This window comes from Grampus griseus (genome assembly GCF_964374135.1).
Source record: "Grampus griseus genome assembly, chromosome: 12".
Taxonomy (NCBI): domain Eukaryota; kingdom Metazoa; phylum Chordata; class Mammalia; order Artiodactyla; family Delphinidae; genus Grampus; species Grampus griseus.
Genome location: NC_139006.1, coordinates 14,877,698 through 14,899,433, shown reverse-complemented (window position 1 = coordinate 14,899,433; position 21,736 = coordinate 14,877,698). Strand labels below are relative to the sequence as shown.

The following is a 21,736-nucleotide window of genomic DNA, read 5'->3' as shown; positions in this document are numbered from 1 at the left end:
GGGGCGGCCAGAACCATTCTCTCCCGGGGGTGGGATTAGGTCACCCTGTTCCGGATGCCCCCGGAGCTCCCCAAAGCCTCGGAGAGGGGTCTTCCGCGCCAATGAGAGGAGTGTGTGCGTATGCGTGCATGCATGCCAAGCCTCCGGAGGCTCCAGAAGGTGAGGGAACGCAGTCTGGGGCGGGTAGAGGCGCCCCCCCCACGTCCTGCAGCACCGTTGGTACGTACCCTCAAACTCCGCCCCCTCCCGGTTCCCTGCGCCCCGGCCCGCATGGCTGGCGGAACGCGTCCGGCGGCCGCACCGCGGTCCCGAGCTGCCATGGCCCAGTGGAGGAAGAAGAAGGGGCTCCGGAAGCGCCGGGGCGCGGCCTCTCAGTCCCGCAGCAGCGACTCGGAGGACGGCGAGTTTGAGATTCAGGCAGAAGATGACGCCCGGGCCCAGAAGGTAGTAGCGCTGGGCTTGGACATACGTCAGAGCCGGAGTCCCGGCTCCGCATAGCGTCCCGCGGCCTCAGTTTTCCCAGCTGGGGAGTGGGCACGGCTGATGGTGGGGAGAGGTCGGCTGGCCGGGGGTCGGGGCAGGACCTCCGGCCTGAGCACGTGTTTCGGTGTCCGACACGCCCAGGGTCCTGACGTCCCGAGCCTCTGTGCTACGGAGGCTGGGGCCTGCGGGCCTTCCGGCCTTCCGGGCCGGCTCTTGGTCTCGCGCTTCTCATTGGCTACTTCCTGGCCAGGGGCGGGTCCCGGTTCCCATTCGTCCAATGAAAAGTGCGGGTGATGAAGATCAGACTTTGAGAGGGGGATTCTTGGGAGGATGAATTAAGAGAAGGCTGCACCTCTTGGCTTGAGACAGTGACGCCCCCAAACCTCTGGGAAACTAAGTTAAACTTGGGTTTGTAGATAGCTTACAGTGTGCTATCCTCCGTGCTAAGAGCTTTGCAAGCCTTATCATTTAATCCCCACACCAACCCTGTGAGCTAAGTAGTCACACTCATTTTCCAGAGGAGGAAACAGAAGCCTGGAGGGGTGAAGGAACTTGACCAAGACCTCACAGCTTGTGAGTGGGAGAGCCAGGATTCAAATCCCGGACTGTGTGGTTCCAGGCCCTGTGTTATTTCCACTACTGAATGCCAACTGTATGCAAATGAGGGGGGGTCAGGTGTGAGCACCAAGGGGGCAAAAGAGTTGTAGCCCATTATTTCTCACAGCCTTGTGCTTAGCGGGTACCTGGCACAGAGAAGACTCTGGGTAAGTAGATGAATGAGTGGGGCTTTATATGAAGAGAGAGGTCTACGCTCCTCTGAGGCAGGGACCAGATGGGGACCTTATTCCACACCATCCGAGTCTCACACAGTAGGTGCTCTGTAAATATGGACCAAGGCACAGCCCTGTGTTCAAGTTCAACCCAACCTTGTACTGGCTGTGGGACATGGGAGAAGTTGCTTAACCTCTCTGTGCCTCAGTTTCCACATGTGTAGAAAGCTGTTGATTATGTATGCCTCAAAAACTGTGGAAAAGATGGAATGACAGTGTTCACACATTCTACTCTACAGTAAATATTGCTGGGGTACCAGTGTGTTCCAGGCACTTCGTTATCATGTGTCTAGAATGGGGGTTGGCAAGGTTGGCAAGCTTTTCCTGTAAAGGACCAGATGGTAAATATTTTGGCTTTGCAGGGCCATATAAGGTCGCTGTCTTCTTTGTTTGACTTTTTACAATCTTTTAAAATTTAAAAACCATTCTTACCTCACAGACTGTACAAGACAGGTGCAGCTCTGACCTAGAGGGTTGGTGGAGGACCATAGAGGGTCTCATAGGAAAGAATATAGACTCCGAAGCCAGGGTTCAAATCCCTTGCTGGCCGTGTGACTTTGGCAGGTCACTTCACCTCTTGTGCTTCAGTTTCCTTCTCTGTAAAAGGGACTAAGTAATAGCACCTACTTCACAGAGTTGTTGTGAGGATTAAGTCGGTTAATTTATTTTTTTAATTTATTTTATTTTATTTTATTTTGGCTGCATTGGGTCTTTGTAGTTGCGCGCGTGCTTTCTGTAGTTGTGGCGAGAAGGGGCTACTCTCTGTTGCAGTGCGTGGACTTCTCATTGTAGTGGCTTCTCTTGTTGCGGAGCACGGGCCCTAGGCGTATGGGCTTCAGTAGTTGTGCCTCGCGGGCTCAGTAGTTGTGGCTCGCGGGCTCTAGAGTGCAGGTTCAGTAGCTGTGGGGCATGGGCTTAGTTGCTCCGCGGCACGTGGGATCTTCCTGGACCAGGGCTCAAACCTGTGTCCCCTGCATTGGCAGGCAGATTCTTAACCACTGCGCCACCAGGGAAGCCCTAAGTGGGTTAATTTATATGAATGCTTAGCACAGCACCTGGCTTATAGTAAGTACCAGGTAAGTTTTAGCCATTATTATGAATTAGTGCTTTTATAAATGTTATTTCTGAGAAGAAAGGGACAGCGCTGTAGTCCAAGAAGACTCCCCAGAGGCGGTGTCTGAGTTTGATTTAGCTATTGCTAGAACAAGTGGGTGGCAGAGACGAGGACAGGAATGAGAGAGACCAGAGCTGGAGAGGGATGATGGATCAGAAAGGGGATTGGGGAGAGGGGAGCTGGGCAGATTGGAAGAGTCTAGTATCTCACACATAGTAGATGCTTTGATTGGCTCCCTAAAGTTTGGAGGGCTTTGAATGCCAGGCCAGGATGATAATTATGATGATACCACCACCTGGGCACAGTTCTAAGCTTTACACGCACCCATTTAGTCTTCACAACATGCTATGAGGCATACGCTCTTGTCATCCCCATTTTCCCAATGTGGGAACGCAGCTCTGGGAGACGAAGTCCCTGGTCTGAGGTCTCACAGCTGGAAGTGACAGAGTTGGGATTGAAACGCAGGCTGTCTGTCTGCAGAGCCAGCTCTCTGACCCTGTGCGCTGTCCTGGTCCGGTCAAAGGAGAGCCCTTTAGCAGAGAAGTCATGCGATCTGGCAGGAGCATCATCATCTTGAATGGAGCAAGGTTAGGGGCGGGCACTGGCAACAGGACAGCCCCCTTCCTTGCCCCAAGTGGACTCACTCTACCTGGAATGATGCTGCCTCTCTGTTGCTCCCTCCCAGCTGGGACCCGGCAGACCCCTACCCACCTTCCCCACCTCGGAATGCACCTCGGACGTGGAGCCGGACACACGGGAGATGGTACGAGCCCAGAACAAGAAGAAGAAGAAGTCGGGAGGCTTCCAGTCCATGGGTGGGTGAGCCAGGCATCCGGGGACTCTGTGTGTGGGGGGCAGTGGGGGCTTATGACCTTCCGTGCTCTGCTCTGGACCCAACACTGTGATGGGTTTGGGGGGTTGGAGGCAGCAGATAGTCTCCAAGCCACTCACGGCCTTCTCATGGGGGCAACGGGCCTGACACGATGAGAGAACAGTTAGGGCCGGACTCAGGGCGATGCTGGTGCAGTAACAGGCTCAGATGTCTGGGGATTGAGCGGCGTGACAGAGCCGCATTTCAGAGCCGAGGGTAAGAGGTGAGATAGTTGGGTGCTGTTGGTACACCTGGCCAGCCGGAAGGAAAGCCGGACTCTGTCTTGGCTCTTTACATATCAGTAGCATCTGGAGTGAAGATTGAAACATCAAGGTGAATAGTTGTATAACCTGAAAGGAAAAGAAGCCTAAGTGTGACCTGAGCACTGTTTTATTTGACTTTTTTTCTATTTAGATGTGTGTATGCCAAAAAAACACTGTAGACTTAAGTAAACAGTGTACCAGGAATACATTTGCAACTATGGGACAAAGGGCTGATAACCCTAATATACAAAAAGCTTTTACGAATCAAGAAGAAAAAGACAGACACCCGATAGAGAACTGGGCAAAGAAAATAGCTCACAAAAGGAATCTAGACAGCCAAGTGTGCTAAAATTCATCAAAATCAAAGGAAAAAGCCAAAACATCTACATGTGGCTATTTTTGGCCTTTCTGAATCTCTAAGATGAAGGATTGACCAAAAAGCAGCTAAAACCATGGTGCTTTCCTGTCTCCAGGCCTCCCACTGTCCTCCCATCTCCACAAGCCCAGGTCACATGGAGGCTCCAAAGGCCACCTTCTCCCTCTCGCAGTACCACGTGCTTCAGCTGTCACACCCGTGCCTGCACCCATCACAGGCCCTTGTCACTTAAGATCCTTTTCTTCCTCTTTCCTTCCTTTCTTTCTTTCTCCCTCCCTTCTTCTCTTTCTTTCTTCTTTCCTTCCTTCTTTCTTTCTTTCTCTCTCCCTCCCTCCCTCCCTCCCTTCCTTCCTTCCTTTCTGTCTTTCTTTCTTTCTCTTTCTCTGTCTCTCTCTCCCTCCCTCCCTCCCTCCCTCCCTTCCTTCCTTTCTTTCAACTTTTTTTTTCTTTTGGCCACGCTGCACAGCATGTGGGATCTTAGTTCCCCGCCCAGGGATCGAACCCGTGCCCCCTGCAGTGGAAGCATGGAGCCCTAACCACTGGACCACCAGGGACTTTCCGACACCTTTTTCTTTTAATTATGAAAAATTTCAAGCATATAAAAATTAGAAAACAGTGAGTCTCCACATACCCATCACCAGCTTCAGCAGTTTTAACCACTGGTGTTGTTTTATCCACACCCTACCCACTCACGGCCACCATCCCAGAGGATTCTGAAGCGAATCCCAGGCACCCCCTCCTTCTATCCCGAAATACTTCCCACCTGCCTCCAAGAGAGCAGGACCCTCCTACACCTAAAACAAACACAGTTCCTCAGTATAATCCAAGGTCCCATCAGCATTCAGACTCCCATTGTCTCATGGCATTAAGAGCTTTCAAATCACAGGAATAAAGACGCAGACGTAGAGAATGAACTTGAGGACACGGGGAAGGGGAAGCTGGGACGAAGTGAGAGAGTGGCATGGACTTATATATACTACCAAATGTAAAATAGATAGCTAGTGGGAAGCAGCCACATAGCACAGGGAGATCAGCTCTGTGCTTTGTGACCACCTAGAGGGGTGGGATAGGGAGGGTGGGAGGGAGACGCAAGAGGGAGGAGATACAGGGAAATATGTATATGTATAGCTGATTCACTTTGTTATACAGCAGAAACTAACACACCATCGTAAAGCAATTGTACTCCAATAAAGATGTTAAAAAAGGGCTTCCCTGGTGGCGCAGTGGTTGAGAGTCCGCCTGCCGATGCAGGGGACACGGGTTCGTGCCCCGGTGCGGGAAGATCCCACGTGCCGCAGAGCAGCTAGGCCCGTGAGCCACGGCTGCTGGGCCTGCGCGTCCGGAGCCTGTGCTCCGCAACGGGAGAGGCCACAACAGTGAGAGGCCCGCGTACCGCAAAAAAAAAAAAAAGATGTTAAAAAAAATTATTAAATGACACTAAAATTTGAATATTCTAAGAAAAAAAAAGATGGGCTTTTTTTTGTGTGTGTGGTACACAGGCCTCTCACTGCTGTGGCCTCTTCCGTTGCAGAGCATAGGCTCCGGTTGCTCAGACTCAGCGGCCATGGCTCACGGGCCCAGCCGCTCCGCGGCATGTGGGATCTTTCCGGACTGGGGCACGAACCTGTGTCCCCTGCATCGGCAGGCGGACTCTCAACCACTGCGCCACCAGGGGAGCCCAGGCTTTTTTTTTTTAATGTAAACTTTTGACTTGAATATAACATACTGACAAAAAATGCACAAATCATAAGTGTCCAGCTGAATGAAGTTTTACAAAGTGAATGCACTTGTGTAACCACTATCCAGATCAAGATAAAGAGCATTACCAGCACCCCAGAGTTTCCGTGGCCCTTCCAGTTATTACTGTCCATCAAATGTAACCACTAGTTCAACTTCTGTCACCATAGATTTGTTTTGCCTATATTTGTAACTTTACGTAAAATGACTCATTCAGTATGTGACAATTTACGTGTCGCGTGTCTCTTTCAAACTTAGGTTTGTGAAATCTAACCATGTTATTAGCTTTTTCAAACTGTTCAGTTTCATTGATGTATAATATTTCATTTTATGAACATAGCACAATTATTTCTCAGCACAGTGAATGAAAGTTCCAGGTGCTAATACCTAAAATTGTGATCTTTCTTCCTTTTAGCTGTTTTGCTGAGCACATAGTGGTAGCTCATTGTGGTTTTCATTTGTATTGATAGTTCTCTAGTGACTAATGATGTTGACCAGCTTTTCATATACTTATTAGCCATTTATACAGCTTCATTTGTAAAATGCTTATTAAGGTGGGTTGTTTTTGGTTTGTTTTGTCCATTAAAATTGTTATGTCAGTGAAAAAAAAAAGCTTTCAAATCAGAATCCAAATGTGGTTCATACCCCACAATCAGTAGATTTGTTTTCTAAGTCTCAGTTAACCGATCAGCTTTGCTCTATCACTTTTCTTTTTTTCTTGCTATTTGTTTGTTGATGAAACTGTCATTTGTCCTGTGTAGTTTTCTGTCATGTGTCATAGGGGCTCCTCTAGCCCCCTGGCCATTCCCATGTCTTTCCCAGGCTTGAGCTACCCAGTGTTCAAAGGCATCATGAAGAAGGGCTACAAGGTGCCAACACCCATCCAGAGGAAGGTACGGGGCGGGGAAGCTGATGCGGGTCGGGAGGTGGGGATGGCCAACCTGGCCCTCCTGCCTGGCCTCTTGACCTCCACCCCTTGTCCCATCTGTCATATCTGTCGTCCCCTCTTACTCTGGCCGAAGCCCCAAGAGCCTGCCCATTTCACAGGTGGAGAAAGTCAGGCACGGCAGAGCAGAGGTTCGACCCTGTGCCTCTTTGCCACTTAAGCTGCCCACTGCTGAGTCCCTGCCCGGGCAACTCACAGGCACCCCATCATCACCTGGGTCTCATCTTTGTTGTCCTCAGACATTTAGCCAAGAGAGAGATAACGTTTCTCTGGGATCCTGAGGAGGGTGACTAGATGGGGAGATAGAGTCTGGCTTAACCTGAAGAAGGTTGTTCCAACAGTAGAAAGAGTTGGGGGTAACAGGCTGCTCATCCCCGGAGGTGTGCAAACAGGCTTTAGCAAGAGTGGGATCGGGGCTGGGGGACAGGCCCCATCCCTTTCGCTGAGATGCTCTGGTTTGCCCACTCCCTGCAGACTTGAAGCTCTGGATCATGTGGTGCTTGGGTGCAGGAGCTGACCCCTCCCCTCCCCCGCTCATTCCCCTGCAGACCATCCCAGTGATCCTGGATGGCAAGGATGTGGTAGCCATGGCCCGGACAGGCAGTGGTAAGACGGCCTGCTTCCTCATCCCCATGTTCGAGAGGCTCAAGACCCGCAGCGCCCAGACCGGGGCCCGCGCCCTCATCCTCTCACCCACCCGAGAGCTGGCCCTGCAGACCATGAAGTTCACCAAGGAGGTATGTCCGGGCGCAGGGACAGGGGGGCTGGGCTGAGCTGGGACCAGTCAGTGAGGCCCGAGTGGGCTGAGTCAGCTCCCATCGTTGGCTCTCAATCTCTCTCTTTCTTTCTCTCCACAGCTGGGCAAGTTCACTGGCCTCAAGACTGCCCTGATACTGGGCGGGGACAAGTAAGAGCCCCCTCGGTGCCCTGTGCAGTGGTCCCCCAAAGCAAACATGCCCCGTGCCTCCCCATCAGATGGACTGAGCTTGCGCTGCTCATTAATAACAGCAACTTCTCTGCACATTCTTAAAGTACCAACAAGGGGAAATATACAGTAAAATACCGAAAGGAATTTCACACACAAAACTCTGACACAGGTTCTGATGCTTCTAAAAGAGAGCTGGTAGTGCACTGGGTCACCCAAATGGGTCACTTAGTTGTGTATGTTTTAATATGCTTGATTTGGGGCTATTTAAAGTGGAATGCACACAGATGGAGGACGTTTGTAATAGCTCAAATCTGCAGAATACTATATTTTTCCTGATGTGCTTGCCCCATCCTTCTAAGGTAGCAGGCACCACACCTGTTTTACAGATGAGCTAACTGAGGAAGTGATGGGCTCAGAGAGCCGCACAGTGGTCTGGTAGTAGAGCTAAGATTAGAACCCCTGCGCCCCGCCCCACAGTTTCTCCCTCAAAGCGCAGCCCCTTCCTCATTCTTTTCTCAGAATATCACTGTCACCAGTCGTTTTTGATTCTCACTGAGAGTGTTTTGTTTTTCAGTGCTCTTTTGCCTACATTATAATTTATTATCTCTATTGTTGTGACTGTCAGAAATACCTCCATAAGCTGGACCTGGCCCAGAATTCTGACTCCTGGTTCCTACAGGTGTCCCAGGGGTGTTTTCAGAGGAGAACTAAAGTTAGGGATGTGTGCTCAAACGCTTTGGGAACAAGGACACAGATCCAGGAAACCTGCTTCTAGGTGGAGCTGGCAGTTCCAGGGTTAGTTGCTAGGTGGTGCTGTGGGTCAAAGTATGAACGAAGTGAATGAGATGGGTTCCGTGGCTGAGTCTATCTTTGGAGAACTTTGTTGTTATCAGTCCTTTCGTGTGTTTGAACTTGTAGTTCTTGTCAGGGCAATGCTTTTGCCTAGTAGCTCAGCAATAGCTTTTCCCCATTTCTGAGCCTGGGGTCAAGGTGTGGGACTCAGCTGAGCATTTGGAGATGGGAAGGGAGAGAGATAAAAGAGACCTGTTCTATCAAGCTAACACCTCTTCTTCTTCCTAGGATGGAAGACCAATTTGCAGCCCTGCACGAAAATCCCGACATGTGAGTGTGTGGATTGGGGAAGATGCTCTGGGGTCCCTTCCCAGATGGCCAGGGTCTGGGGAGTGAGAGGAGGGCTATGCTGGTGCCCTGGCCCTGGGTGACCTGGCCTGCACAATCACTTCCAGAATCATTGCTACCCCTGGGCGCTTGGTCCATGTGGCTGTGGAGATGAACCTAAAGCTGCAGAGCGTGGAATATGTGGTATTTGATGAGGCTGACAGGTAAGGCTGCAGGTGCATCCCCGGGCACTTGTGTCAGGGTTGGCCAGGAGGAAGGGCTCTGCCAGAAGAGACCTATGCAGTCGAGATCAAAGCAGCGTTTCCCCAAAGAGGGCCACAGACTGTAGGCAGTGCCAGAGCTGATGGGGCTCCCTGGACCAACAGTTTTTTTCTTTTGTATTACTTTTAGGAATATTGAAAAGAATAGTAAAACAACAAACACATGATTTGAAAGAGATAAAAAATAGCACAAGGTTGAAAGCACAGACTGGAGCCAGACAGGTGGGATCAAATCCCAGCTCTATGAACTTGGGTAAATCCCTGAGGGTCTGCAGGCCTTGGTGGCCTCACCTACAAAGTGGGGATAAAATAGCATGTACCTCACAGGGCTGCCGTGAGGACTAAAGGGGTTGATATTTTATAAAGTGCTTAGAACCATGCCTGGCCCAGAGTGAGGGCTGCTGTCATTTATTTCAACATGAATTTGTAAGAAACATAACTGAGACCAGACCTAAGATTCCAAGGTCATTATTGCTTAGGATGAGGTTGTTGAATAGCGAAAAAGTGAGCTGAGTTTAGGAAGCACCTGTCCACGTAACAGAAAGTGTGATGGGGGCAAGGATGACAGGTTTGGAACTCATTGGAATGGAAGCCCCTCTCCTGACCCTGCGCTTCCCTCTGCCCTCCCAGGCTCTTTGAAATGGGGTTCGCAGAGCAGCTGCAGGAAATCATTGCCCGCCTCCCTGGGGGCCACCAGACTGTCCTGTTCTCTGCCACGCTGCCCAAGCTGCTGGTGGAGTTCGCCCGGGCTGGTGAGGGAGCCACAGGAGTGGGGCCGGGGGCTGGGACGCGTGTCGGCGCCTGGGAGGGGCTTGTCCCTCAGCGACTCCCCCTCCCATCCTCCTCTCTTGCCCACTTCAGGCCTCATGGAGCCCGTGCTCATCCGGCTAGACGTGGACTCCAAACTCAACGAGCAGCTCAAGGTGAGGCTCCACCCGTGCCCCTTCCCGGCCCATGGCCTGGACCCCGTGAGCCAACCGAGTGACCCTTCTCCCTGCAGACCTCCTTCTTCCTCGTGCGGGAGGATGCCAAGGCTGCTGTGCTGCTCCACCTGCTGCGCAGCCTGGTGCGGCCCCAGGACCAGACAGTGGTATTTGTGGCCACCAAGCACCACGCGGAGTATCTCAGTGAGGTGAGCTGGGGGAGGTCCGCACCTGCCCCGGGCCTGGGGACCAGCACGGACTGCATCACCACCTCTGAGCTGCGGTTCCATGCTCAGCCACCAGAGAGCAGCACCAGAGCAGGGCTGAGGCCTGGCCAGCGCTCTGTGCTTTTTTATTCTGTTAAGTTTTTCTTATAAAAAATTTCAGACATGTAGCAAAGTCAGAAAACAGCATAATGAGCTCTCAGGTACTCAGTTATCAACTCACATCCAGTCTTGATTCATCTAATATTCCCCGTTCCATGCAGGGTATTTTGGAGTGTATCCCAGCCGTCCTGTCATTTTTCTGTAGATATTTAGTGTCCCCTGTGTTTCACGTTTCTCAATTGAGGAATAGCCTGCACGCTGTAACCTGTGTAAAGTGCCCGGATCTTACATGAGCAGCTCGATGAGCTTTTCCACACGTGTACATCTGTGACCCTCCTGGGAAGAGGTCCACGAACCCCCAAGGCTGCCAGGGCCCCTCCTGAGTCAATGCGGCTGCCTTGGGTCAACCACACCTGAGTTCTGTTATCTGAGGACACAGTTCACTGGGTTTCACTTATATGACACACATTTACCGGTGCTTCCTCTGTGTAGCTGCTGGGGTCACTGATGAATAAAACCAAAGTAGTAGTTTTTAAAGAGCAGTTAACACTTTCACAGTGCTTCCTGTTTTCCGGGCCCTCTTCTCAGCACTGTATGTATATTGGCTCATTTAATTCTCATAACAAAGCTACAGAGAGGCAACTGTTATTCTCCCTGTTCTACCGACAAGGAAAGTGAAGGCACAGAGAGGTTAGGGAACTTGGGCAAGGTCACAAAGCCTGTTAGTGGCAGAGGCAGGATGAGACTTGTGTCTTGGGGCGGCACTTGCAGCCTCCCTGAGGGAGACCTCTGCACGTGCCATCTTTTTTTGACATTCAGACAACCCTGCAGAGGTGAGAGGTGATATGAGCCCCATTTATACTGATGAAGACCAAACCGAGGTCACCCAGCTGAGCTGGGGTTTATATTGAGGGCGCCCGACTCCAGAGCCCGTGGTCTTACCGCCATGTCGTGGCGCCCACTGCCACGGCCCAGCCTCCTGTCCTCTCCCCTGTCCGTCTCCTCCTCACCCCTTTCCCTCCCTCTGGTCTTCACTCTGGGCAGCTGCTGACGACCCAGCGGGTGAGCTGCGCCCACATCTACAGTGCCCTGGACCAGACGGCCCGCAAGATCAACCTGGCCAAGTTCATGCACGGCAAGTGCTCGGCCCTCATCGTGACTGACCTGGCAGCCCGGGGCCTGGACATCCCACTGCTGGACAACGTCATCAACTACAGCTTCCCCACCAAGGGCAAGCTCTTCTTGCACCGCGTGGGTAAGGAGCCTGTGGCTGCACTGGGCACCGGGGGGGGGGTCCCAGCGGGAGCTGAGGGCACAGGGCTCAACTCCTGCCACTGCAGGTGGGGAGCGTGGCCCAGGCCCGTTCTAGTGGGCAGCCCTAGACTCTAAGGAGGGGATGCTCCCGCTTTCTGGGTTCCCCAGGCTGGTGCTTCTCTTTCCCATCAGGAACTTGATGACGCGGCCCCTCCTCCCCACAGTCATCTCCCTACAGCTCGCTCTTTCTAGCTCCTCTCCTGGGAGCAGCCTTTAAACAGCATCCCGACCCCCCTCTGCCTCCTGCTCCATCAACTGCAGACAGTCTCCTGACTCCCGGCCTTGTCCCGTCAGCCTGTCGGGCCCCACCTTCCCCTCAGCCCACCCAGGCCAGCTCACTCCATTTAATTTTTCAGTTATAAAAGTAAGGCCCGCACGTAGTAGGAAAATTTGAAAGTGGAGCAAAGCACCGAGAAGGCAGGAAGTCACCCTCCCCTCACTGGTGATGTGACGGCCACAGGTGCTCACCCAGCACTCCTGGTGGGCCCTGGTCCACGTGTTCTACTTGCTCCACTGGTCTTCACAACAACCCTGTGCAGTGGGTATCAGCAGCGTCGGCTCCATTTTACAGATGAGGAAACCAAAGCAGGGAGGTTACGAACTGGTCAGGTGTCTCAGACGTAGCAAAGTGGGGCCACTGGCATTCTTTTCTTCAGTTGTGGTGAAATATACATAACATACAATTACCATTTTTACCACTTACAGGTGTGAGTTCAGTGGCATTTAGTACATTCATACTAATGTGCAACCATCACCCAGCTTCCACCTCTAGAACATTTTCGTCTTGACAAACTGAAACCCTGGACCCATTAAACTCATTCCCTCTTCCACCTCCCCCAGCCCCTGGTAACCACCAGTCTACTTTCTTTGTCTTTTTTTAACTCATAAATGCGCGTGCCATGTTTATAAATACAAGTAAGTTAAATAAGTGCGTGTGAGAGAAGCATCTGGCGGGCAAGTTCCTTGGAATTGTTCTGCGGATGATTGAACATCGTCAAATGAGTAAACTCTGGCTGCCCACAGTGGGCTGGCCGTGGGCAGACCTTCGGGGTGCGAGGGAGGCCTCCACCTGGGTCTCCAGCCTCTTCTCCCTGTTGGCAGCTGCATGCTGTGCCCTGAATTCTGTTGCTTTGGGAGGGCTGGCCCTGCACATCCCCTGAGGCGTCCTCAGAACCCCCAAAGGGAATTTCTCATGTGCCGCGTGACCAGCAGTGTGAATCGGACTACCGCAAACGAATCTTCCGAATGTGGTGACACTTGGTTTCTGCAAGATGCAGAAACAAGCCAAAGCGTAATGCTATTCATGGACTGACTGACCACAAAATTAGAATCACCCTGGACATTCTTCTTGCCTCTGTATACATCATGCATGTTTTTCATTCACCATTTAAGCATCATTCTGTAACAGGGGTCAGCAAATTGTTTCTGTAAAGGGCCAGATGGTAAATATTTTAGGCTTTGGAACCGTTTAGTCTCTTAGAGATCTCAGCCCTGGGAGCATGAAAGCAGCCACAGGCAATATGTAAATGAAGGAGCACAGCCGTGTGCCAATAAAACTTTATTTACACAGACAGGCTTGCGGGGGGGGGGGGCTGGATTTGGCCAGGGGCCACAGCTCGCAACTCCTTTGCTCAGCTGTGTAATTCCCACCATGTGGTCATCAGCTAATTAACTAACGCTCTGTCCTTAAGTCTTTAAGTGGTTTCCATTTGGGGGCTGTTCTGGGCAGAGCTGGAGTAGGTGTCCTGTGGGTGAATCTTTGCACCCTGGGTTATTTCTGTGGGTAAAAATCCCCCAAAGTGGGGCTGCTGAAACTTGTGATGCTGATAAAGAGCAGTGTCTTGCCTCTATTCCTGCCAGCCTCCCAGAGCACCATGTGGGCTCACGTACTCTCAGGCAGGTAGCCCTGGTGACTGTCACTGCCTTGCCCTCTTTTGTAGGTGGGACACTGCTCAAGGAGGTGGGGCTGTGGCCTGGCTTGCACCTTTAGGGTCTGGCACGTGGGACTCGTGCTGGGCTGTGGGGTCCTTTGCCTTTGCTCCTGCTTGACTACCTTCTCCCGCAGGCCGTGTGGCCCGGGCTGGCCGAAGCGGCACGGCCTACTCCTTGGTGGCCCCAGATGAGGTCCCCTACCTACTGGACCTGCACCTGTTCCTGGGCCGTGCCCTGACCCTCGCCCATCCCCACGAGGAGCTCTCCGGTGAGTGGAGGCTGGGGAGGGGCTGGGGTCCCCCCTGGAGTTCATGGTATGGATGGGGGTTGGAGGTGGGCCAAGCTGTCCTGGCTTGGGAACTTGACCCCAGGGGAAGATCCCTGTTGTTTTTTTTTTAAAATTTATTTATTTTATTCATTTATTTTTGGCTGCATTGTGTCTTTGTTGCTGTGCATGCAGGCTTTCTCTAGTTGCGGTGAGCGGGGGCTACTCTTCGTTGCGGTGCGCGGCCTTCTTATTGCGGTGGCTTCTCTTGTTGCAGAGCATGGGCTCTAGGCGCGTGGGCTTCAGGAGTTGTGGCTGGCGGTTTCTGGAGCGCAGGCTCAGTGGTTGTGGCTCACGGGCTTAGTTGCTCCGTGGCATGTGGGATCTTCCTGGACCAGGGCTCGAACCCGTGTCCCCTGCATTGGCAGGCGGATTCTTTTATTTATTTATTTGTGGTATGCGGGCCTCTCACTGTTGTGGCCTCTCCCGCTGCGGAGCACAGGCTCTGGATGCGTAGGCTCAGCGGCCATGGCTCACGGGCCCAGCCGCTCTGCGGCACGTGGGATCTTCCCGGACCGGGGCACGAACCCGTGTCCCCTGCATCGGCAGATGGGCTCTCAACCACTGCACCACCAGAGAAGCCCGAGATTCCTGTAATTTAAAGTCAGTAAAGAGCCAGATAATAAATATCTTAGGCTCTGCAGATCACATGATCCGTGGCAGCTCCTCACCCGTGCCCTTGTAGTGCAAAATTAGTCACAGACAACACAGAAATGAGTAGATGGGGCCATGTTCCATAAAACTGTACTTGTAAAAACAGTAGGAGCTGCTCAGTAAGTGATGGTTTCTGTTGTGGGGATTATTTTGTAATTCAGGACCCAGAGTGGGACTGGGGAGGGGAGGTGGGGCCCTGGGCAGGTGGCTGGGCCGGAAGGCCTCTGACCAGGCCTCTGACCGAGCTCCTGGCGTGGAGGCAGGCGCGGGCGGCGGGGACGGCGTGCTGGGCCGGGTGCCGCAGAGCGTGGTGGACGATGAAGACTGCGGTCTGCGGACCAGCCTGGAGACGTCGCTGGAGCTTCGGGGCCTGGGCCGCGTGGCCGACAATGCCCAGCAGCAGTATGTGCGCTCACGGCTGGCGCCCTCACCCGAGTCCATCAAGAGGGCCAAGGAGCTGGACCTCTCGGGCCTGGGCCTGCACCCCCTCTTCAGTGAGTCCCTGCGTCAGGCGGGCGGGGGCTGGCGGCAGGCCCCGTGGAGCCCACTGCAGCTTCACGTGTCCCTCCGTCCCCCCCCAGGCTCGTGCTTCCAGGAGGAGGAGCTGCAGCAGCTGCGGCTGGTGGACAGCATCAGGAACTACCACTCCCGGGCGGTGAGTGCGGGGCCTCGGGGCTCCGGTTGAGCTCCTGACCCCCTGCAGGTCCCCAGCAGGGATTTTCTCAACCCGCGGCTCTGGCCGTGTCAGCACCTCTGTAGCCACCCCTTGTTCTGGAACCATCCCTGCTGGTCCACAGCAGGTTTCCCACCCCTTCCATACAGTTGGGTAGACTGAGGCTCACAGAGGGCAGTGACACACCCTAGGCTGTCAGAGGCCTGAGGAGCTGGCTTTCGATAGCCTCTTCTCTCCTCCTGATTCCCATCGGGTGCCCCATCTTGTGCCTCTGGGAGGTGTACCCAAAAGCAGGAAAGGCCTGCCAGCCAGCGTCAGGAGAAAGGGGCTGGAGCCTGTTGTGGTTAAGGGCACTGGTTTTGGAGCCAGTGAACCTGGGTTGAAATCCCAAATCTGGCTTGTCCCAGCTGTGTGACCTTAGGCAGGCTACTCGCCTTCTCTGGGCCTCCCTTTGTAATTGTGAAAAGCAGGTAACTAGTGTAAGGGAATTGGGAGGAATGCTGGACAGAGCACACCAAGCTGGGGAGGGTAGAGTTGGGGAAGAAGCGGCCAGTGGGTGAAGGCCTTGGGTGTCCCCTCCACAGACCATCTTTGAGATCAACGCTTCCAGCCGGGACCTGAGCAGCCAGGTGATGCGTGCCAAGCGGCAGAAGGATCGTAAATGCATCGCCAGCTTCCGGCAGAAGCGGCAGAAGCGGCAGGAGCAGCAGGAGGGCCCGGCCATCCCAGCCCCGAGCCTCCCAGCACCGCAGGAGGAGCAGCCTGAGAAGGAGGAGGCGGCAGGAGACAGTGTGGAGGTGCAGGCCCCACCCTGGGGACCCTGGAGTCTGGCCTGGGGCTGGGGGAGCAGTGGGTCAAGTCCCAGCAGCCCATGGGGCAGACCTCAGGGCTCTGAGCAGTCACTGGGGGTGGATGCAGTGATTCCAGTCCCATCTCCGATGCTTGTGGAAATCAGTGACCCAGCCTCAGCCTCCCCATCTGCGGAATGGGATCATAGTCTCGTCCACCATTCCTTGCCTGAAGCCCTGGGGGCCAGATGTGATTCGGGATTCAGAATCTTTACGGTGGGTCCACTGTGTATGATGTAACACCCTCAGCAGGGTCTGGGGTGTCACGGTCGTCAAATGCATCAGTTTCCACAGTGAGACCCACACCAAGAGGATGGACAAAGCCTCTTTTCAGCTCAGGTCAGCTTTTGCCACCAAGTGAATCTCAGGAAAGTTTGTTTTCAGAATGTTGTGGACTAGGGCTTTGCAGCCAACTGACTGTGGTACCCGCTCCTGGGTCCGCTGGGCAGATTCAGGATGGTACGTGGAGGATTCCCACAAGCCTAGGTAGCCCTGTCATTGTCATCATCATCGCCTTGCCTCAGCTTGGGGTCCGGCAGGTAGGAAGGGGCAGAGCCGGGACTGTTGGTGGCAGTGGGGGCATGACTCAGGCAGGGTCAGGCACTGGGTCTTCATGGCGAAAAGCAGGGCTGGGGGGCCAGAGTGTCCCATTCGCCTGGTGGGTAGGGCCCTGGGCCTGCTCGTCTTATGTTTGATTTGGACAGAGGGTACAGTAGGCAAAAAAATGCACTTGAAAACCCCTGGACTAGTCCACGTCATAGAGAGCAAGTCCAGACCCAGAGAGGGACAGGGCCTTGCCTTGGTCAGATGATCTGGGGGACCAAGCTGGGACTGGAACGTGGTGGGTCTCATCCTAGTTGGCACTCTGCCCTCCCCCACTCCCACCTGTCCTGCCTCTGCTGGTGCTTGAGGCAGGGGTTGTTGTGCTGCATGTGCAGATGAGGAAACGGAGGGTCTCAATGGCAACACCAAGCTTTCAAAGTCCCAGCAGCCCCTGACCCTCAACCCTAGCTGGGCTGGTGGGTGGGGAGGCCAGTCCACTCCCTGGGGCCTACAGGTGACACTGGGCCCCGGTCCACCAGGACCTCTTCACAGAGGTTGTGGGCCGGAAGCGGCAGCAGCCAGGACCCAACCGAGGAGCCAAGAGGCGGAGGGAGGAGGCCCGGCAGCGGGACCAGGTGTTCTACATCCCCTACCGGCCCAAGGACTTCGACAGCGAGCGGGGGTGAGTGGCCGCTGGTCCCGGGTGGGGCAGGCGGGCCTGATGGGCCCCCCTCCCAACCCCGTGGTATCTCCCCACCCTCCCTCTGCAGCCTGAGCATCGGTGGGGACGGGGGTACCTTCGAGCAGCAGGTGGCTGGCGCTGTCTTGGACCTGATGGGGGACGAAGGCCAGAGCCTGACCAAGGGCCAGCAGCAGCTCAAGTGGTGAGTGAGCCAGTGGGCACACCTCTTCCATGCCCGCCTGTCTGCCGCTTGGTCCCCACAAAAGGTGACCCCCTCCTATCCTAACTCCTGTTTGATCCCCTAGAGCAGGAATTATGACATCCTCACCCCTCATTTGGTCCTCAGCACAGATTATGACGCCCACCCTGTCCTGCCCCCATGTGGTCATACACAACAGGGATCTTGACCCCATCTGTCCTTTTGGGGGGCTAGTCTTGCTAGACAGGGGCTCATGACCCAGTTTGCCCATTTGGACTCTGGTTCTGGAGAAGTGATGTGGCTCAACCCAGGGTCACAGAGCCAGGAGGCGGCCAGGTGGGGGTTGGGAACCCTCCAGGGTCCCTTGTCCCTGACCCAGGCCCCCAGGTTGGAGCTAATCCCCTGACTGCCACACTGCCTTTTGAGACCTGGGCTGCCAGGGAGTGGTGAGGAGGGCCAGGGAACGGGCCTTTATGGGGCACCTGCTGCCTGCCAGACGCCCGGCACGCTGCTTTCCTTGAATCTTCCAACAACCCAATGAGAGGGTCAGGGGGAAACAGGCCCGGAGGGGAAGCGGGCCACCTCCCTCCACAGCACACCTCCCAACTCTTCCCACAGGGACCGGAAGAAGAAGCGGTTTGTGGGACAGTCGGGACAGGAGGACAAGAAAAAGATCAAGACGGAGAGTGGCCGCTATATCAGCAGCTCCTACAAGAGGGACCTGTATCCTGGAGCGGGGTGGGGGGCAGAGGGGGTGGAGCCAAGCGCCTTCTATATCCACATCTATTGTGGGTGGGGGGCGGGGTCAGGAAGGGGCGTGGTCTGGCTCCTCAACCACCCCAGCTCCTACAGGTGGGGGCTAGAGGGGGGGCGGGGTCGAGCGGATTCAGCCACCAGACCCCCTATAGGTAAGGCCTGTATCCTCTGGGGGGTGGGCGGGGGGGCCCTGCTCCCAGCCCACGGTTGTCTAGGGCATCTTTCTCTGGATGCTGCACGCAGCTTCCTTAATGCAGCCTCCCAGCTACCAAAAGTGGAAACAGAAGCAGAAAATTGATGATCGTGACTCAGAAGAAGAAGGGACATTTGAACGGCGTGGCCCAGAGCGAAGAGGTGGTAAGCGCGGCCGAGGGCAAGGTGAGAGCCGGGGTAGGATCGTCCTTAAAACGCAGGTTGCCAAGTAGCACATTTGGTCATCTTGGGGGCTTGGTCCTCTTGATCTGGCCTGGGTCCCTCAGTGGGTGACACGCTAAGGTGGGATTTGAACTCAGCTCTGCTGCAGGAGCTTGTGCTCAGTGACCTCGGCTTGGGCCAGCTGCCCCGCGTGCCAGGACCTCGGTCAGCCCCTCAGGGCAGAGGAGCACCTGGGGAGTGGTGACACTCGTGACTCTGAAGGGAGGAGACTGGAGCCTGGGCCCGTCCCACTGCAGCCCCACCTTTGGGGCCAAGCTTGCTGTCAGAGAGGGGCTCCCGCTTGCTGTCTGGGGCCAGGCTGCGTGCTGGAGCCTCGCCGCACGTGACCTGGGGGCGAGAAGACTTGAGAATGGCCGGCTTTCAGGCCAGGAAACAAGTCGCAGTGACTGGCCCTGGGTCCCCCGCCTGCCTGCTGCCTCCCCCGGCCACCCCCGCCAGGGTTGGGGAGCTTGAACCTGTCCTGGGCCTCTTTCCGCTGGGCCCTGGCCCTGCTTGTCTCCCCCGAGCCCGCAGGGCTGCTCACTGCCTCTTCAGCATCCGAGTCTGTGTCCTTCAGCCTGGGGACGCTGTCTGTCACGGCTCCAGGTGGCCCTCTGCTCTGCCTCTCCCAGGGCCTCCTCTGTTCTCTGCACGTTCCCCCTGTCCTCGTTGACATTTCCTCTGACGGTGGATACCTCTTCTGTTTCTCCCTGTTTCTGTCTTGGATTTTCTCCGACGCATCCTCTCTCTGTTGTTCTGTAGGTGTCTTTCTCTCCAGGTCTCTGTTTCTCTTTTTGCCTCTGACTCTGTATCCCTGTCCATCTCTCTGTCTCTTTCTTTGTCTCTGTTTCTCCCCATCTGTCTCTGTCTTTCTGTATCTCTCTCCATCTCTCTCATTGTTCCTGTTCCTTTCTCTCCACGCACACACGCACACGCACACACATGCGCGCACACACACACCCCTCCCAGTCTCTGTCTCTCCTCCTCTCTTTGTCTTTCTGTGGGCGTGTCCCTGCCTCCCCCGGACCCCCTCATCCCTCGGTCCTCAGCTCCCAGTTTTATCTGGAGTGAAGCCGGCTGCTGCTGTGGGCTTGCTGGACCCGGGGTGGTGAGGATGGCCTGTGAGCTTCGGGAAAAAGCAGCTGTTCTCCCCCTGTGCTTTGTCCTCACTGTGTGTGTGGGGGGGTCCCTGACAGGTGGCCTGGCCCCTGTGGCCGCCTTAATGGCCATCTGTGTGGGAGCCCTGCAAGGCCACTGCTGTGGGAGGGGAGGAGCTGGGTGAGGCAAGTGAGTACAGAAGAGGAGGGGCCAGGCCTTAGTGGGGAGCCAGGGGCTGGGGGGCAGACCTGCCCGCCCAGAGAGCCGGGAGGTGGCGGGTGGGGCCACCAACCACTGCTGCTGCTGCTGGTGCCGCTTTGCTGGGTGACCTTGGATAAGTCCCTTCCCCTCGCTGGCCTTCTCTGATTTCTCTCCTGCCAGAGGGAGGTTAAGCTACAGCCTGTTTTCATCTAACAAGCCTAGAGCATGTAGTCCAGAGAGACAGGGTTTAGAGTCTGTCTGGGTCCCCAGTGCCTGGCATAGAGGAGGCACTGAAAAGCCTTTGTTGAATGATTTATGATTGTAATAGTTACACTTAGGAGGCCATACTGTGGGCTAGGCCTTGTTCTGAACCCTGCACACATAGTAACCCATTTACTCCACATTAGGACTTATGAGGTAGGTGTTCTTATTCGTAATTCATAGGAGAGGAAACTGAGGCACAGAGAAGTAAGGTAGTTGGCCCCAGGTCCAAGAGGTCACAGCTGGGACTTGATCCCTGGCAGTTTGGGCTAGAGGGTCCATGCTATTGCCCATTACAGTAGACTACTTAAGCTTTATTAAGCACTTAACCATCTGCCACATGTTGGGGCCACAGCAGTGAACACAGAACGAGAGCGGGGACAGGGGAGCATCCCGGAGGCTTCTGGGAGGAGGAGACATTGGGAGTCGACCCAAAGCCTGAACTCCCTGAATCTCCATCCTGGCAGGTGCATCCCAGCCCCGCACCCCTGGTGCCCCCACAGGCCGCGTGCGCTCAGAGCTCAAGACCAAGCAGCAGATCCTGAAGCAGCGGTGCCGAGCCCAGAAGCTGCGCTTCCTGCAGCGTGGAGGCCTCAAGCAGCTCTCTGCCCGCAACCGGCGCCGCGCCCGGGAGCTGCAGCAGGGCGCCTTCGGCCGGGGCGCCCACTCCAAGAAGGGCAAGATGAGGAAGAGCCTGTAAGGAAGGTGATACAGCCCCGTGGTTCCTCACCTGGTCCAAGCGTGGACATAAGCAATGTTCCCCGTGTACCACTGTGTGCCTGGCCCTGAGCTGGATGCTGGGGGGCTCCCTGCAGAAGCCGTGGTCCATGCAAAGGAGTGCTTGCTATACGGCCGCAAAGGGGCAGCAGCTGCCTCTGCCTAAGACAGGGCACGTTTGAGCAGGGTGTTGAAGGGTTCATAGGAGTTTGCCAGCAAGGCCAGGCAGGCCACGATCTGAGTTGGCAACTCGGCTGCTGCTGCTGTGTTCTGGATTCAGAGGTGGTGGCCACATGGGTGTGAGCCCTGAGTGCCTGAGGCCTAGTGATGTATTTTTAATGTAATAAACCTTTATTGAGCACCTCCAGTGGACCAGGAGCATTGAGTTGGAAGGGACAGACCCGGGTACTAGAGTCCCAGCTAGTGTGCGGATGAGCCGAGAGCATGTGGGCAAGTCCCGAGTGGGTTCTGCTGGAATCTCCATTTTGCAGATGAGGAAAGTTAGGCTCAGAGGGTGGGTCGGTTGCTCAGATGGGAACGCCCCAAAGCTGGCAGTCAGTCCCCTTCCTCCCACCAGGACAGGCTTGCAGCTGGGACTGGACGGTGGGAGGGAGACAGCACGTAGAGTCTGGGTGCAGAGGGTGCAGTGTGCTTCCTGGATGTGAAGGAGTTCACACTGTCCCCACACACCCAGAGGTCAAAACCTGTCCTGGCCTCTGTCCTGCTTTAAGCCCTGTTCTCCTCAGCCCCTGTTGGGGGTCCTGGGAAGGTCAAGGGCAGCCTCCAGTAGCTGGATTCTCAGAATGGCCATCACTCAGCGCCAGTCCACGACGGAGGAGCCTTTGTGAGCAAGCGCCCCAGGATTGGGTGTCTGCCGTGTGACCCTCTTGCTGGTCCTCCTTTATTTTATTTTACTTACCAA

At 54.9% G+C, this 21,736-nt stretch overlaps 1 protein-coding gene across 2 annotated transcripts; it reads left to right on the top strand.

The window, feature by feature from the left end:
- Positions 1-251: 251 nt before the first annotated feature.
- On the top strand, positions 252-21,170 carry DDX54 (DEAD-box helicase 54). 2 transcript variants are annotated; one of them, XM_082668456.1, is made up of 20 exons: positions 252-444; positions 3,113-3,242; positions 6,497-6,567; positions 7,169-7,357; positions 7,478-7,527; positions 8,629-8,670; positions 8,796-8,891; positions 9,579-9,700; positions 9,810-9,871; positions 9,949-10,080; positions 11,242-11,452; positions 13,577-13,711; positions 14,686-14,916; positions 15,004-15,077; positions 15,680-15,892; positions 17,026-17,168; positions 17,257-17,370; positions 17,986-18,090; positions 18,389-18,480; positions 20,565-21,170. In XM_082668456.1, the coding sequence occupies exons 1-20, from the start codon at positions 271-273 to the stop codon at positions 20,795-20,797; spliced, it is 2,619 nt and encodes an 872-aa protein (XP_082524582.1). In that variant the 5' UTR covers positions 252-270; the 3' UTR covers positions 20,798-21,170. The 2 variants fall into 2 exon arrangements, with proteins under 2 accessions (XP_082524582.1, XP_082524581.1); XM_082668455.1 differs by having other exon boundaries at positions 18,389-18,501.
- Positions 21,171-21,736: the final 566 nt, after the last annotated feature.